General features: G+C 49.5%; 1 protein-coding gene across 1 annotated transcript in view; it reads left to right on the forward strand.

Moving 5' to 3' along the window:
- LOC132812799 (zinc finger protein 91-like) overlaps positions 1-17,619 on the forward strand; it is a 29,586-nt gene extending 11,967 nt beyond the window's left edge. Inside the window, exons 4-7 of the mRNA XM_060823017.1 lie at positions 5,701-6,474; positions 11,201-11,347; positions 11,833-11,947; positions 16,001-17,619. Coding sequence (XP_060679000.1) covers positions 5,701-6,474; positions 11,201-11,347; positions 11,833-11,947; positions 16,001-17,151 — 2,187 coding nt within the window. The 3' untranslated portion in view covers positions 17,152-17,619. The remainder of the gene's footprint in view (positions 1-5,700; positions 6,475-11,200; positions 11,348-11,832; positions 11,948-16,000) is intronic.
- The last annotated feature ends 485 nt before the right edge of the window (positions 17,620-18,104 follow it).

Genomic DNA, 18,104 nt, shown 5'->3' on the forward strand with positions numbered 1-18,104 from the left:
TCGCGCTACAACTGCTCATTCACAAAAACAAACTCTCCTGTCTCGCTCTGCAGCTGCAGGGGGGGACACTGCCACGTTTCGAGGAGCCCTGTCTACATTGGGAAAGCTCACCGCTCCATTTAAACACATATTCCCACATCTAACGGAACGGCCTCATATCTAAAGGGGACAATCTGCATTTTAAAGGGACATGGACATTTTAACGGTATTTCTGCAAATAAAGAAATTTAAATGGACGAGATTACATTTCAAAGGGATGTGGGCACATTCAAAGGGATATCTTAATATGTAAGCTAACACAGTTATATCTAAATGAATCTACATTTCGAAGAGACGTTGCCCTGTTTATAAGTAGAGACAATAGGTATGAATACTGTCTGTGCCCCAATGTTCAGTCAGACTGACATTTTTCTCAGAAAAGCTCTGCACTTAAATTACATTCTTGAGAAGTTAATTTATAGATTCGGGTGTAGGTTAGGGAGAATTGGCCGTGCTAAGTTACCCATAGTGACCAGGGATGTACAGTTTAGGGTGGATTGGCCATGGGAAATACAGAGTAAGGGGTTGGGTATGGGTGGGATACTGTTCAGAGGGCCAGAGTGAAATAGATGGGCTGAATGGCCTGCTTCCACATTGTCGGAATTTGAGACCTTCCCCCACAAAGAGGCATTTTATCTGCATCTATCCTGTCAAACCCCTTTCAGAATTCTACTGGTTTCAATAGAGGCTGCTGCCGCTGGAATACAGAAAATGTCACCTTTATTTGTGGTTAGCACTGCTGCCTCACAGCGCCAGAGCCCCGGGTTCAATTCCTCTCCCACATCTGCGTGGGTGTCCTCCCACAGTCCAAAGACGTGCCAGTTCGGGTGAATTGGCCACGCTAAATTGCCCCGTAGTGTTGGGTGACGGGGAATGGGGCTGGCGGGTCGGTGTGGACTTTTTGGGCCGAAGGGCCTGTTTCCACACTGTAGGGAATCTGATCTAAAGTTCTGGAATTTATATATTGATGAACTAAAACCTGCAAACTATTTTAAAAGATGAAGGACTCAGCAGTGATCCAGGTTGCATGACGCTGTGATCTTTTGCTATTAATTCTGTGTCTTATGATTCTGCAGCACAGCTCCCCGCAGAAGGAGCAGCGCTTCAGAAGCTAGTGCTTCCAAAAGGGGTTTAGCGGGAGGGCGTTGCTCATGGGCGGGGCGTGTCTCGTGAAAGGAACGCACGCTAGTAGGCGGGGCGAGGCTCAAACCCTCCAGTCCTTACTACATCCTGTTAAATCTTTATTGAACCCTCTCTAATAGTATTCTTCCTAATACAGGGCCACCAGAACTGTACTCAGTACTCTGAAAGTGGCCTCACACCTCCACACTCACTTCCCTCCAAGGCCCCAAGGGATCCTTCCATATCCGCCACAAGTTCACCTGTACCTCCACACACATCATCTATTGCATCCGCTGCACCCGATGTGGCCTCCTCTATATTGGTGAGACAGGCCGCTTACTTGCGGAACGCTTCAGAGAACACCTCCGGGCCGCCCGAACCAACCAACCCAATCACCCCGTGGCTCAACACTTTAACTCCCCCTCCCACTCCACCGAGGACATGCAGGTCCTTGGACTCCTCCACCGGCAGAACACAACTACACGACGGCTGGAGGAGGAGCGCCTCATCTTCCGCCTGGGAACCCTCCAACCACAAGGTATGAATTCAGATTTCTCCAGTTTCCTCATTTCCCTCCCACCACCTTGTCTCAGTCGGTTCCCTCAACTCAGCACCGCCCTCCTAACCTGCAATCCTCTTCCTGACCTCTCCGCCCCCACCCCACTCCGGCCTATCACCCTCACCTTGACCTCCTTCCACCTATCCCACCTCCATCGCCCCTCCCCCTAGTCCCTCCTCCCTACCTTTTATCTTAGCCTGCTTGGCTCTCTCTCTCTTATTCCTGATGAAGGGCTTATGCTCGAAACGTCGAATTCTCTATTCATGAGATGCTGCCTGGCCTGCTGTGCTTTGACCAGCAACACATTTGCAGCTGTGATCTCCAGCATCTGCAGACCTCATTTTTTACTCACCAACATCCTGTACAACCTCAATATGATGTCACAACCCCTATACTCAATGGTATGAACAATGAAGGCAATGTTGCGAGATGCCTTCTTAACCACCCTGTCTACCAGTGATGCAACTTCCAAAGAACTATCTACTGAACCCACCCCCCAACCATGTCTGTCTGTTCTACAACACGACTCATGGCCCAACCATTATCTGTACAACCCCTTGCCTTTATTAAGCGTCTCTCACGCACACATACTCTATCTCTCAGACAGACAGACACACACCCCTCAACACTCTCTCACACTCGCAGCCTCACACTCTCACTTTCTCAAGCATGCACACACACACTTCTGCGCACTCTCACACCCAAACTCACATGCACACACACTCACTTTCTCATGCACACACACACACACCCCTCAACACACTCGCAGGCTCATACTCCATTCCACTCTCACTTTCCCAAGCATGCACACACACACTTCTGCGCACTCTCACACCCAAACTCACATGCACACACACACACACCCCTCAACACACTCTCACACTCGCAGGCTCATACTCCATTACACTCTCACTTTCCCAAGCATGCACACACACACTTCTGCGCACTCACACACAAACTCACATGCACACACACTCACTTTCTCATGCGCACACACACACACATACACACACACACACTACTCTTTGGGGTGAAATTGTATTGGCAGAATTATATTTGCAGATACATTTAATTTTGTTCAAAAAACACACAATCTGCAGGCAGTCAATGCATGGAATATTCTACAAATTCCGACTTTGGAAACAGAACCAGTCTGATTCAAGATTGGAATACTGACAGACTCAAATCTCACATCTTTAGTGCATTGTTTGAGCGGAGATATCTTTCTTTTAATAAAACCTTAAGTCATCTCAAGAACATTGTTACATATTAATGAACCAAAGCCCACACCCATTCTAAGAGATGAAGACTATCTAAGTTTGTTCAATATATTCTATCAGTTGCATGACACTGATCTTTTGATATAAGTTCTGTGTCTTATGATGCTGTTCCATGAGGCTTATGTGTTGATGAGGCAAGATGGCACAGATGAGGCAATAGAGAATTACAGATCACCGAGGAAGGATTTAAAGACAGTGTAGACTCGTTGGGCCGAGTGGCCTGCTCCTACTCTGTGGGGATTCTCTGAAGCGAATGGATATTAACAATCGGTGCAGGACAACGCAGGCGCAGTGCGTGCGCCCAGCTTGGCCACGCCCACCCGCTCCTTCCGTGACGTCACAACGCGGAAGTGACAATGAATGAACATCCCTCCGTCTGGGCAAATCCTGGGGCGGGAAAATCTGTTCACTTGTAGCAACGGGAGTGAATCCAGGGAGGGAGCAGACCCTGTCAACTCAGGTATGGGACATGATTCCCAGGTGAGGAGGACAGAGATTGGGAGGAGGAGATATCTTTTCTGTTTTCCTTTTCACAATGCACCCGATTTCCACAAGTAAATGCAACAGCACATGCAGCCTCAAGCCGGCTGTGCATCCTGTGTTCTCCCTCTGCCTTGGCTCCAGCACTTTTGGCTTCCTTTCCCTTCTCCACTTCCTCCCGGTGTTGATACCTCAATGTTTTCCCGGTTGTCTTTTGTGGGTTTTGAAAACTTTTCCAATCGTCTGAGTACAGGATTTGGGAGATTACGTTGTAGTTGTCCAGGACATTGATTAGGCCATATTTGGAATATTGTGTGCAGTACTGGTCTCTCTGCTGTAGGAACGATGTCATGGATGTTGTGAAACTTGAAAGGGTTCAGAAAAGATTGGCATGGATGTTGTCAGGCTTTGAGCTGATCAGGATGGGGCTGTTTTCCCTTGAGTACCAGAGGCTGAGGCGTGACCCTACAGATTTGTATAAAATCATGAGTGGCATGGATAGGAAAGGGTAAAAAATGAGGTCTGCAGATGCTGGAGATCACAGCTGAAAATGTGTTGCTGGTTAAAGCACAGCAGGTTAGGCAGCATCCAAGGAACAGGAAATTCGACGTTTCGGGCATAAGCCCTTCTTCATTCCTGATGAAGGGCTTATGCCCGAAACGTCGAATTTCCTGTTCCTTGGATGCTGCCTAACCTGCTGTGCTTTAACCAGCAACACATTTTCAGCTGGCATGGATAGGATAAATAGACAAGGCATTTCCCTGAAATGGGGGAGTCCAGAACTAGAGGGTAATAGGTTTAGGGTTGGGGGGGAATTTAAAAGGGCCCTTATATTCAGAGGGTGGTGTATGTAAGGATTGAGCTGCCAGAGGAAGTGGTGGAGGCTGGTACAATTACAGCATTTAAAAGGCATCTCACTGGGTATATGAATAGAAAGGGTTTAGAGGGATATGGGCCATGTGGTGTCAAATGGGACTAGATTGATTTAGGATATCTGATCGGCATGGATGAGTTGGACTGAAGGAACTATTTCTGTGCTATACATCTGGTAGACAATGGTCTTCAAAATTCTGTTCCCATTGGGCTCTCCCTTAGCTCTATTGCACATGATAGCCGACCCAATATATTCCCAGCTGCCAGCACCCGGCCCATATAGGGGCCAAGTGATGGCAAACGTGACTAGATTAATTTAGGATATCTGGTCAACTCGGACAGATTGAGCTAAAGGGTCTGTTTCTGTGCTGTGTGACTCTAATTGTCTTCAGTGAAAGCAGAAGTGTGGTTCTGAAGGCTGGACTTTCAGAGCATGTTTTGCCCTGACTGGAATGTGTTGCTGGAAAGCGCAGCAGGTCAGGCAGCATCCAAGGAGCAGGAGAATCGATGTTTCGGGTGTGAGCCCTGAAGAGCCCTGCAATCCTCACTTTCTCCTGACTGGGAAGCAGAAGAGTTTGACTGAAGTGTGTTAGAGCGGAGTGAGAACAGAGGGGAAGGGAGAGTGGGATGGTGCTTTCAATTTTGTGGGACAGCAAAAGAATATTCTGCAGAAAGTAGAATTGCTTGTTCTGAATTTCTACCCTGCACTGATAGTGATGACTTTCGTAATCTCTTTTTGCAGAGTATTTGAAAATGTGAAGACTGAAGCTTCAAAATCAACAGATGAAGGGCTTATGCCTGAAACATTGACTCTCCTGCTCCTCAGATGCTGCCTGACCTGCTGTGCTTTTCCAGCGCCACATTTTTTGACTGACTCTCCAGCGTCTGCAGTCCTCACTTTGCTGTCAATGTCTGACAGTCACGCAATCCATCGGGACCACAACAATTTTTGACTGTGATTTCTGTGAGAGGGATCAACGCTTTTTGGTTCCTGTTTGAAGACGTTTTCAGCATCAGTGGGACTGGACGAGAGACCCCACTGTTGGAGCGCACTGTGTGTGGAGCCTGAAACAGTTATACGGCCTGGGAAGGGGATTTCACAGCAGGGAGGGGCTCTACACGTGTTTGTGTGCAGCTGAAGCTGTGGCCATGGAGAAACCTGAGGAATCCCGCCCTATGGAGGATCCGTGGAAGTGTGGTGACTGTGGGAAAGGCTTCCGTGTCCTGTCTGCCCTGGAGAGTCATCGGCGCAGTCACACCGGGGAGAGGCCATTCCCCTGCACCGACTGTGGGAAGGCCTTCAGACATTCCTCCCACCTGCTGGCCCACCAGCGAAGCCACATGGAGGAAAGGCCCTTCAGCTGCCCTGAGTGTGGGAAGGCCTTCATATTTTTCTCTGCCCTGTTGGCCCATCGGCGGATCCACACAGGAGAGAGGCCGTTCAGCTGCCCTGAGTGTGGGAAGGCCGTAAGGTATTCCTCCACCCTGCGGACCCACCAGCGTTTCCACGCGGGGGAAAGGCCCTTCAGCTGCCCTGAGTGTGGGAAGGCCTTCAGCTATTCCTACAACCTGCAGATCCACCGGTGCGTCCACACAGGGGAGAGGCCCTTCAGCTGCCCCGAGTGCGGGAAGGCCTTTACCCATGTCTCCTCCCTGATAAGGCATGAGCGGGTCCACACGGGGGAGAGGCCCTTTACCTGCTCTCAGTGCGGGAAGGCCTTCAGCAGTTCCTCCTCCCTGCTGACCCACCAGCGTGTCCACACGGGGGAGAGACCGTACGCCTGCCCTCAGTGCGGGAAGGGCTTCACCTGCTCCTCCAACCTGCAGAGCCACCAGCGGATCCACACGGGGGAGAGGCCCTTCAGCTGCCCCGAGTGTGGGAAGGCCTTTCGTGATTCCTCCACCCTGCTGACCCACCAGCGGATCCACACCGGGGAGAGCCCTTCAGCTGCCCCGAATGCAGGAAGGGCTTCACCCGCTCCTCCCACCTGCAGAGCCACCAGCGAGTTCATGTGCCATCGCAGGGGGATTGAAGGAGTGACGGCCGAATCCCATTATCGACAGGGGAGGTGTGGTGTGTGCACTTTCACCTTGAGCTGTTCAAAAAGCAACTACTTTTTCTCTGCCTTTTTGCTGGGGGGATCTGAAGCTGGAACAAAGTTGGGTTGCAATAAAGGTTACCTGAACTTACCACCGGGCTCAGACTCTCATTGAAAGCTTTGAGCTCCAAGAGGTTTTTTGTTTTAAAGCTGCTCATTTCTTTCAGCCTCCTGTACTAAGTTTAGAACATAGAACAATCCAGCGCAGAACAGGCCCTTCGGCCCTCGATGTTGCGCCGACCTGTGAATTATTATCCCAAAATCATCCATGCACTTATCTAAGGATTGTTTAAATCTCCCTAATGTGGCTGAGTTGACTACCTTAGCAGGACTTGCCTCTAACATCTGTCTTAAAGCTATCAACCCTTAATTTGTAGTTATGCCCTCTCGTACAAGCTAACATCATCATCATAGGAAAAAGTCTTTCTCTCTACCCTATCTAATCCTCTGATCATCTTTTATGTCTCTATCAAATCCCCCCTTAGCCTTCCTCTTTCCAATGAGAACAGACCCAAGTCTCTCAGCCTTTCCTCATAAGACCCTCCCTCCAGACCAGGCAACAAACTGATAAATCTCCTCTGCTCCTTTTCCAATGTTTTCCACATACTTCCTGAAATAGGGGGACCAGAACTATACACAATATTCCAAGTGTGGCTGCACCACCGTTTTGTATAGTTGCAGCATGATATTGCAGTTCTGGAATTCAATCCTTCTATGAATGAAACTGATCACACCGTATGCCTTCTTAACAGCACTATCCACCTGGGTGGCAACTTTCAGGGATCTATGCACGTGGACTCCTAGATCACTGCCTTCCTGTTATTCTTCCCAAAGTGAATCACCTCACATTTAGCTGCAATGAACTCCATTTGCCACCTCTCAGCCCAATTGTGCAGTTTATCCAAGTCCCCCTGCAACCTGTAACATTCTTCCAAACTGTCCACTACTCCACCGACTTTAGTGTCATCTGCAAATTTACTAATCCATCCACCTATGCCTGCGTCTAAGCCATTTATAAAAATGACAAACCGCAGATCCTTGTGGCACACCACTAGTAACTGGATTCCAGGCTGAATATTTTCCATAAACCACCACTCGCTGCCTTCTTTCAGAAAGCCGGTTTCTAATACAAACTGCTAAATCACCCTCAATCCCATGCCTCTGCATTTTCTTCAACAGCCTGCCATGTGGAACCTTATCAAAGGCTTTACTGAGGTTCATGTACCACGTCAACTGCTCTACACTCATCTACATGCTTGGTCACCTTCTCAAAAAACTGAGGGGTTAGTGAGACATGACCTGCCCTTGATGAAACCATGTTGACTCTCTGAAATCAAATTGTTGCTTGCTAGATGATTATAAATCCTATCTTTAATATTCATTTCCAAAAGCTTTCCTACAATACAAGTAAGGCTCACTGGTCTATAATTACCTGGGTCATCTCTGCTGCCCTTCTTGAACAAGGGCACAACATTTGCAATCCTCCACTCTGGTACTAAACCCGTAGACAATGACAACTCAAATATCAAAGCCAAAGGCTCTGCTATCTCCTCCCTCGCTTCCCAGAGAATCCTCGGATAAATCCCATCCGGCCCAGGGCACTTGTCTACTTTCACTCTTCTAGAATTGATAACACCTGTGTGCAACTAACCTCGATCCTTTTGAGTCTAATATCTCGTACCTCATTCTTCTCCTCTACAATATTCTCCTTTTCCTGAGTGAAGACCGATGAGAGAGATTCATTAACACCTCTCCAATCTCCACAGGGCCCACACTCAACTTCCCACTTCTGTCTTTGATTGGCTCTCTTCCTACCCTAATCGTCCTTTTATTCATCAGATACCTACACAAAGCTTTAGGGTTCTCCTTTATTCTATGTGTTAAACACTGCTCATATCCTCTCTTTGCTCTTAACTCTCTCTTTAAATCCTTCCTAGCTGATCTGTAGCTCTCCATCGCCTCATCTGAACCATCTTGCTTCATCAACACATAAGCCTCCTCCTTCTTTGTAACAAGAGATGCAATTTCTGTTGTAAACTGTGGTTCCCTTACCTTATCACTTCCTCCGTGCCTGACTGGGACATATCTATCAAGGACACACAATATCTGTTCCTTAAACCAGCTCACATTTCAATTGTCCCCATCCCCTGCATTGTGCTACCCGATTCTATGCATCCTAAGTCTTGCCTAATTGTATTATAATTTCCCTTGCCCCATTGATAACTCTTGACCTGTGGCATGTTCCTATCCCTTTACATCGCTAAATGAAATCTAACTGAATTATGGTCACTCTCTCCAAAGTGCTCACCTACCACTAAATCAAACACCTGGCCTGGTTCATTACCAAGCACCAGATCCAGTGTGACCTCCCCTCTTGTCAGCCCTTCGACATACTGTGTCAGAAAATCCTCCTGCACACACTGGACAAAAACTGATCCATACGACGTACTAGAGTGACAGCATTTCCAGTCAATGTTGGGGAAGTTAAAGTCCCCCATAATGCCCACCCTGTTCCATTCACTCCTACCCAGAATAATTTTGCTAATCCTCTCTTCCACCTCCCTGGAACTCTGTGGAGGCCTATTTAAAAAAAAACTCCAAGCAGTGTGACCTCTCCTCTCCTGTTTCTAACCTCAGCACACATTACCTCAGTAGATGAGTCCTCGTCAAACGTTCTGTCAGCCACTGTTATACTATCCTTGACTAACAAGGCCACGCCACTCCCTCTTTTAACACCTTGCCTGTTCTTAATGAAAGATCAAAACCCTGGAACCTCCAACATCCATTCCTCACCCTGCTCTATCCATGTCTCTGAAATGGCCACAACATCCAAGTCCCAGGTACCTAGCCGTGCTGCAAGCTCACCTACCTTATTGCAGATACTCTGGCATTGAAGTAGACACAGTTCAAACCACTTCGCTGTCTGCCAGCACATTCCTGTGACCCTAAAATCCTGTCCCTGTCCTCCCTAGTCTCATCCTCCTGTGGACTGCAGCTACACCCCCGGTTTCCTTCCCCCTGCTGAGCTGGTTTAAGCTCACCCAAACAGCACCAGCAAATTTCCCACCCAGGATAAGAGAAAGTGGATAAAGGAACAAGCCGTAACAAACAAGGAACAAAGAATGCAGACAAGGACAGCAGGATGGCCAGATAAAAAAACAACCAACAAGTGAGGGAATCGGCTTATGATAGGATGGGAAAAGGGAGGTGTGATTCCGCAACTTGTAAACTGAATAAGAAAGCTAACATGCTGTGTTTGGTAAGCATTTCTGCTTGATTGCAGAAGCGTCCAGTACTTGCAAGGCTGTAATAAATTGTACTTGTTTCCAAGGCTTTGTCTCAGGCTGATTGATTTATGAGTGAGTTCAGTTTCTCACATTTCTACGTTTGTCATAGATACCGACATGGACCATGACTTGGGGCTGGAAACCCTCTCCCTTCAGGACCTCAAAGATACGATTCGAGACATCACGCACCCTGACATCTGGGAGGCAACACACCAACCGCGAGTCTTGTCCATTCCCAACAAACCTTCCATCTGACCCTCTAACTATCGAGTCCCCAATGACTAACACTCTCCTGCTTTCACTCCTTCCCTTCTGGTGCAACAGGGACAGGCTCTGTGCCAGAGACCTGGGCCCCAGTGCATACCCCTGGTAGGTCATTTTCCCGCCTCAACAGTACACACTGACTTGTACAGCAAGAAGGAAATAAAAATAAGTCAGCCCTACCCTCCCAGGAACCTCTGCTCTCTGACTTCAAATTTAAAACCTCAAATCAGTGACTCCCCGCTCCTGGGTTGCTGCTGCCGCTGAAAAACAGAAAATGTCACCTTTATTTGTGGTTAGCACTGCTGCCTCACAGCGCCAGAGCCCCGGGTTCAATTCCCCTCCCACATCTGGGCGGGTATCCTCCCACAGTCCAAGGACGTGCGGGTTCGGTGAATTGGCCACGCTAAATTGCGCCATAGTGTTAGGTGACAGGGAATGGGGCTGGGTGTTTTGCTCTTCGGCGGGTCGGTGTGGACTTGTTGGGCCGAAGGGCCTGTTTCCACACTGTAGGGAATCTGATCTAAAGTTCTGGAATTTATATATTGATGAACTGAAACCTGCAACCCATTCCAAAAGATGAAGGACTCAGCAGCGATCCAGGTTTGTTCCAAATATTGCGTCGGTTGCATGACGCTGTGATCTTTTGCTATTAATTCTGTGTCTTATGATCCTGCAGCACAGCTCCCCGCAGAAGGAGCAGCGCTGCAGAAGCTAGTGCTTCCAAATGCACCTGGGTGGGCGGGGTTTACCAGGAGGGGCGGGGTTTAGCGGGAGGGCGGGGCGTGTCTCGTGAAAGGATCGCGCGCTAGTAGGCGGGGCGAGGCTCAGCGGGCGATGCGGCGCGTTGAACCTGGAGCCGCGCGGCTTTGTGGGCGGCTGCTCGTGGGGAAGGGGGCGTGGTTTTGATTCGCGCGGGGACCAAGGGAAGGGGTGGGTTTTCGTGCGCGACGGGGAAAGAGGTGTGGTTCCAAGAGGCGGGGCTTTGTCTCGAAGGGGCTGGGTTTACGAGTTGTGTTCTGAAGGGGCGGGGTTTTACATGCTGCATCCGGAAAGGGCGGGGCTTACTGTCAGCGTTCGGAAGGGGCCGGGTTTACGAGCAGCGTTCGGAAGGGGCGGGTATTAGGAGATTTGTTCGGAAGGGGCGGGTATTACGAGCTTTGTTCGGAAGGGGCGGGGTTTACGTGCCTTGTTCGGAAGAGGCGGGGTTTACGTGATGCGTTCGGAAGGGGCGGGGTTTACGTGCTGCGTTCTGAGGGGGCGCCGAAGGGGGCAGGGCCGAGGCCGTCCCGAAGACGGAAGTGTGTCCGCGGCCTATTGCCTCCGCTGGAGTCTCGGCTGCAGCAAGTAAGGTAAAACTTTATCAGTATTTCCTTTTACAGAGTTTGTATTTAATAACCAGTAATGGCTACTCAATATCATCATAAAGTCCCAAAATGCCATTCATTTCAATCCATTGCAGATAAGCACTAAGAGTTAATTTTCTACGGGATTCAACAGCCTCAGCACTAAAATGGTCTCACAAGGGAACGGCTGTGAATGTTATCACTTGGTGTCCTGTTCACACAGATTCACCGATGCTGAGGCAAACCTTCTTAATTGCCTTACAGCATCCTGTTATCACTTGGTGAGCCCAGGTGTCCCTATCTTTAAGTTCTCTCCTCTTTCTCAGCCTTCCTGCCTGTTTATTTCCTAATGCAGTAAATGTATTCAATAATTCAGCATTACCTTTTAGTCTAAATGTTTAATGACAAGTTTTAAGGCTGTAGACTTTATCACCCAGATGCCCACACCCTCATTCCTCCCTTTGATTGCACCGCGATCACTGAAAGAGAAGGCTGGTCCAAACGAATGCCCTTCAAGGTCGTCCAGCCATCAACATCCTGCAGAGCGGCACCACCATCTTCGCGGCTCATCTGGTCATATTTATCATCGCCATCGACACATGTGGGTGAGCCATCGGATCACAAAAGATGCATCTTCTGGGGCAAATCTATATCACTAAGGGACCTCATAAGCCGAGCAATTAAATACCTAACAATACCAATACCGACAAACATAAATAGCTAAATTGATAAGCCAATTATACCATCAGCCGGACCTGCAGTTTCCCCAACTGGTCCCTTCAGTCATTCTGTCAAGGAATACCTGGATCTCTTCTTGTATCTTAGTAATATTGCCAGTGAGATGGGAATGTCCATAGTGCATTTATCTTGGACAGTGGTGCAGACCTCACCCTCCCGGATGAGTATATAGTCTAAGGCATACTGATTCTGCATAGAGTAAAGACACAGGTCTGATAATCCCAGTTTACTCTGTTCCAGAGCCTCTTTAGTCTTATTTCCTCGAATGGTCAGGTCACAAAAGAGGGAATTGCGTTTCTTTTGACTTGTCACCCCTGCCGATCCTTCCAACCTCAGGGTATTCTGGATTCCCCAGCCTATTGGGTGTCCTGTATTGTCACCCAGTCCATTGGGATCCTTCCAGTCGGAGTAAAGTTGGCTGAGACCGACCGCTGCATTCTCCTCAGATGGAGGTTCCATCGACTTGTCCACTGACCAGGACAAGGTACTGTTGTGGGAATAAGGTCTCCGATATTGATGTTATGAGGGACATCTTTGCCATCCATGACAAGGAAATTGGTAGCTTTACCTCAGCTGACGAAATAATAGTCCGATTTGGGGTAGATTAGGGAGAGTTTGTCAAAATAGGTTACTGAAATGTTACAGCAGGGGGTCTGGTCAGATATACAGGAGCAAAGGGTCGACGTTTTGCAAGAGGATTCGCTTGAGCGCTGTAAAAAATGGGCCAAGTGACTCGAGCACCCGCACTGTATAGGAGACAATGGTCCTCAGAATGCTGTTCCCATTGGGCTCTCCCTTAGCTCTATTGTACATGGTCTTGGTGACAATATCAGATTCTGAAAAGAGAAAAGGCCTATAAATGCACAAGGGAAGGGTTCCGTTCCAGGTCCATGTACCGCATAAGGCCTGCTGTACCCCAGCCAGTGTTACACCAGCTGGTTGTATACACAGACCGGAGCTATTGGAAAGTGATATTTCACTTCGCAGGGTCGGCAGCAGGAAGACTGACGAATAGTATGGAATCAGGGACTGGGGACTGGGCAAGTAAGTCATCTCCTGATAGAGAGGAGTAACATACTCCTGCCTCTGGGGTGAAGAGCGTTCTGTGGGCCTGTATAAATAAGTTGTTTGCGGATTGTGGAGTTTCCCCGATCAGGCTTCCCTTTTCTCGAGTCGGCCCGTCCTGCAAAATGGGATGGTGTTCCCAGGCATCCTTAAAATATTTACCATAATAACGGGGTTGATCATTTTTGTCCTCACTAGGCTTGCGTCTGCAGGTAAAATAAAAAAAAATGGTAACGACATGGTAACTCCCACTGATTTCTATTGTCCAGGTGGACCATCTGGTCTTTCTGATGTAAGAGTCCATTGCAATAATCAATCTTCATCACGTCCCACACGTCAAAGGCGTCTGGTCCGGTGCACTGGACGACATCTCCTCAGCATGGGTGGTGGATAATCTCTGATCATTCCTGGTCGCATCCATACTTAGTGGCTTTCCCCATCAGGGTGTTATACGTGATCAGAAAGGTGAGGAGATAGGCGATTCCCCCCATGTCCCTCCTCTTAGTTCAAGTATCTGTAATAAGATTAACATTAGAACAACAGCAAAATTCAAAAACCCAACTGGACAGGGTCCACTCCTTTTGTTGGGATTCCAGTGTTCTCTCCTCCTCTTCCCCACTTTTGATTGGTGCGGTCAATCAATTTACAATGGTGCAGTTGGACCCAAGCTGAGTGCCCAGCGACTTTGACCACCGTATGGGTGGGAAGTAAAACCTGGAAGGGTCCATCCCAACGAGGTTGGAGACCTTTGCCAGTCCAGGTCTTGACGAGCACCAACGAACCCGGCTCTACCCATGACGAGGCTGAAAGGGAGGGAACATCGCTGTAGGCCGCATGCACCTACGAGTGAAAGGCACGCATAACACTAGTTAGAGCAAGAACATAACCCACCATTTCTTCGGTCATGTGGTGGAAGGGGACTGAGAAGGGAGCCGAATCGTTCCAAGGGGTACGGAGAGGGAGACCAGAGAGATTCTCAGCTGAAGATAGTCGTATCTTGCCCACAGACATGGATCCCATCTGGAATGAGGCCACAGGGATTAGCATAACCAGGAGAGGCCAGACTCAGCCATTAATTTGGCAAGTTTAGTCTTGACTCTGGTTAAAACATTCACCAAGGCCGGCCGCCTGAGGATAATAAGCACCATGCAGTTGCCGACAAATACAAGGCTGGGAACAGAGTTCTCCGTTAATATTACCTACAAAGTGTGGTCCATTGTCCGAGCTAATGCACGCAGGTATACTGAAGGAATTATTTCCTTAAACAAAATCTTCACCACAGACTCAGCAGTAGTGTTAGGAAGAGGGGAGACTTCAATCCACTTAGAAAAGACATCAACAATAAGCAAAACATATTTATAGCAACTCAACTCATTTCTACAACTCAATGAAGTCCAGTTGAAGTGTCTCCAAGGGAGTTCTCGTAGAGATACTTGAACTAAGAGGTGGGGGATCACCTACCCACTGACCTGTATGATCACGTACAACATCCTGATCGGGAAAGCCACTGACTGAGTATCGATGCGATCTGGAACGATCTGAGATTATCCTGATGTCATCTGGCGCACCAGACCAGACACTTTCAACGTGGAGTCGCTTGAGCGATGGCGTGAGCTGCCAGAGGAAGTGGTGGGTGCTGGTACGATGATATGTCAAAAGGCTCTTGGACGGGCATCTGAATATGAAGGGTTCAGATGGGTCAGGGCCAAGTGATGGCAAATGCGACTGGAGTCATCGAGATGTACAGCACAGAAACAGACCCTTCGGTCCAACTTGTCCTTGCTGACAAGATAGCCAACCCAATTTAGTCCCAGCTGCCAGCACCTGGCCCATATAGGAGCAAGTGATAGCAAACGTGACTAGATTAATTTCGGATATCTGGGCAGGTTGGGCCAAAGGGTCTGTTTCCGTGCTGTGTGATTCTAATTGTCTTCAGTGAAAGCAGAAGTGTGGTTGTGAAGGCTGGACTTTCAGGGCATGTTTTGCCCTGACAGGGAGCAGAAGAGTTTGACTGAAGTGTGTTGGTGTTAATGCCTTGATGTCTCATTTTGCTCCCACCTTCCCGGGGTCGTTAACCATTTTGTGTCTGGTCCTTCCTCAAGAAGCTGCATTGCAGGTTCACCCTGAATTGGCACTTTGTTTTTGCTTCCCAAAATCAGACCTGCTCACTCTCAGCAGGATCCCAGTGTTGGGAAAGATATTAACTTTCAGGTGGAGGCATCCAAAATTCAGAGAGATGTCAGTCTTGACGTTTTTGCTTTTTCTGTCCCTGTAAGATCCTGAATCAGCACCTTCAGGGGAATTAGTTAGAGCGGAGTGAGAACAGAGGGGAAGGGAGAGTGGGATGGTGCTTTCAATTTTGTGGAACAACACAAGAATATTCCACAGAAAGTAGAGTTGCTTGTTCTGAATTTCTACCCTGCACTGATAGTGATGACTCTTGTAATCTCTTTTTGCAGAGTATTTGAAAATCTGAAGACTGAAGTTTCAAAATCAACAGATGAGGAGCTTATGCCCGAAACATTGACTCTCCTGCTCCTCGGATGCTGCCTGACCTGCTGTGTTTCCAGCGCCACATTTTTTGACTGACTCTCCAGCGTCTGCAGTCCTCACTTTGATGTCAATGTCTGACAGTCACTCAATCCATCAGGACCACAACAATTTTTGATTTTGATTTCTGTGAGAGGGATCAACGCTTTTTGGTTCCTGTTTGAGGACGTTTTCAACATCAGGTGGGACTGGACAAGAGACCCCACTATTGCAGCACACTGTGTGTGGAGCCTGAAACAGTTATACGGCCTGGGAAGGGGATTTCACGGCAGGGAGGAGTTCTACACGTGTTTGTGAGCAGCTGAAGCTGTGGCCATGGAGAAACCCGAGGAATCCCGCCCCATGGAGAAACCGTGGAAGTGTGGTGACTGTGGGAAAGGCTTCCGCGTCCCGTCTGCCCTGGAGACTCATCGGCGCAGTCACACCGGGGAGAGGCCATTCCCCTGTACCGACCGCGGGAAGGCCTTCAGACATTCCTCCCACCTGCTGGCCCACCAGCGGGGCCACACGGGGGAGAGGCCCTTCAGCTGCCCAGAGTGTGGGAAGGCCTTCAGCACTTCCTCCACCCTGCTGAGCCACCAGCATGTCCACACGGGAGAGAGGCCGTTCAGCTGCCCTGAGTGTGGGAAGGCCTTCAGGTATTCCTCCACCTTGCGGACCCACCGGCGTTTCTATGCGGGGGAAAGGCCCTTCAGCTGCCCTGAGTGTGGGAAGGCCTTCAGGTATTCCTCCATCTTGCGGACCCACCGGCGTTTCCACACGGGGGAGAGGCCCTTCAGCTGCCGCGAGTGTGGGAAGGCCTTTACCCGCGTCTCTGCCTTGCGGAGCCACCGGCGTGTCCACACCGGGGAGAGGTCCTTTAGCTGCCCCGAATGCAGGAAGGCCTTTACCGACATCTCCTCCCTGTTGAAGCATCAGTGGATCCACACGGGGGAGATGCCCTTTACCTGCTCTCAGTGCGGGAAGGCCTTCAGCACATCCTCCCACCTGCTGACCCACCTGCATGTCCACACCGGGGAGAGACAGCACACCTGCCCTCACTGCGGGAAGGGCTTCAGGTATTCCTCCGGCCTGCTGACCCACCAGCGGGTCCACACAAGGGAGAGACCGTACACCTGCTCTCAGTGTGGGAAGGGCTTCACCTACTCCTCCCACCTGCGGAGACACCAGCGGATCCACACGGGGGAAAAGCCCATCAGCTGCCCAGAGTGCGGGAAGGCCTTGACCGACATCTCCTCCCTGATGAAGCATCTGCGGATCCACACCGGGGAGAGACCGTACACCTGCCCTCAGTGTGGGAAGGGCTTCAGTACATCTTCCTCCCTGCTGAGGCACCAGCGGATCCACACCGGGGAGAGGCCGTACACCTGCCCTCACTGCGGGAAGGGCTTCACCTGCTCCTCCAACCTGCGGAGACACCAGCGAGTTCACTTGCCATCGCAGGGGGATTGAAGGAGTGACGGCCGAGTCCCATTATCGACTGGACTATCCACCCGGTTCCGGGGACTCCCGGGTTCGAATCCCGCCACGACAGATGGCAGAATTGGTATTCAGTCAGAAATGTGGAGTTCGGAATCTAACGATGAGACCGTTTCAGGGAGGGGGTGGTGTGGGGGAGAAAGCCCCCATCTGATTCCCTCTCTCCCTTGTTGTTAGGGGAGGGAACCCCCATTGTGGGAAAGGATTCACTCAGTCGTTCCAGCTGCATCCTTTACCCGGTCTGGCCTACACGTGACTCCAGACCCACAGCAGTCTGGTTGACTCTACACTGCTCCCCCCCCCCGCACTGGCAAAGGAGCGGGGAGAAACTTACTTGGAGACAGGATATGGGTTGAAATTGCTGAGTGAGGCAATACTTCCTCCGGGTTACGGCTGTACCAAGGATCCAGTTACAAAGGGACAACTTGGTGCTGGCCAATAGTAAAGACAGTGAGGGGGGTGGGGATGGGGCCAGGGGAGGTGTGATGTGTGCACTTTCACCTTGAACTGTTCAAAAAGCAACTACTTTTTCTCTGCCTTTTTGCTGGGGGGATCTGAAGCTGTAACAAAGTTGGGTTGCAATAAAGGTTACCTGAACTTACCACCGGGCTCAGACTCTCATTGAAAGCTTTGAGCTCCAAGAGGTTTTGTTTTAAAGCTGCTCATTTCTTTCAGCCCCCTGCACTAAGTTTAGAACATAGAACAATCCAGCGCAGAACAGGCCCTTCGGCCCTCGATGTTGTGCTGACCTATGAACTATTCTCAGCTCGTCCCCCTACACTATCCCAAAATCATCCATGCGCTTATCTAAGGATTGTTTAAATCTCCCTAATGTGGCTGAGTTGACTACCTTAGCAGGTAGGGCATTCCACGCCCTTACCACTCTCCGTGTAAAGACCTTGCCTCTGACATCTGTCTTAAAGCTA

The sequence above is a fragment of the Hemiscyllium ocellatum genome, unplaced genomic scaffold, assembly GCF_020745735.1.
Source record: "Hemiscyllium ocellatum isolate sHemOce1 unplaced genomic scaffold, sHemOce1.pat.X.cur. scaffold_3034_pat_ctg1, whole genome shotgun sequence".
Taxonomy (NCBI): domain Eukaryota; kingdom Metazoa; phylum Chordata; class Chondrichthyes; order Orectolobiformes; family Hemiscylliidae; genus Hemiscyllium; species Hemiscyllium ocellatum.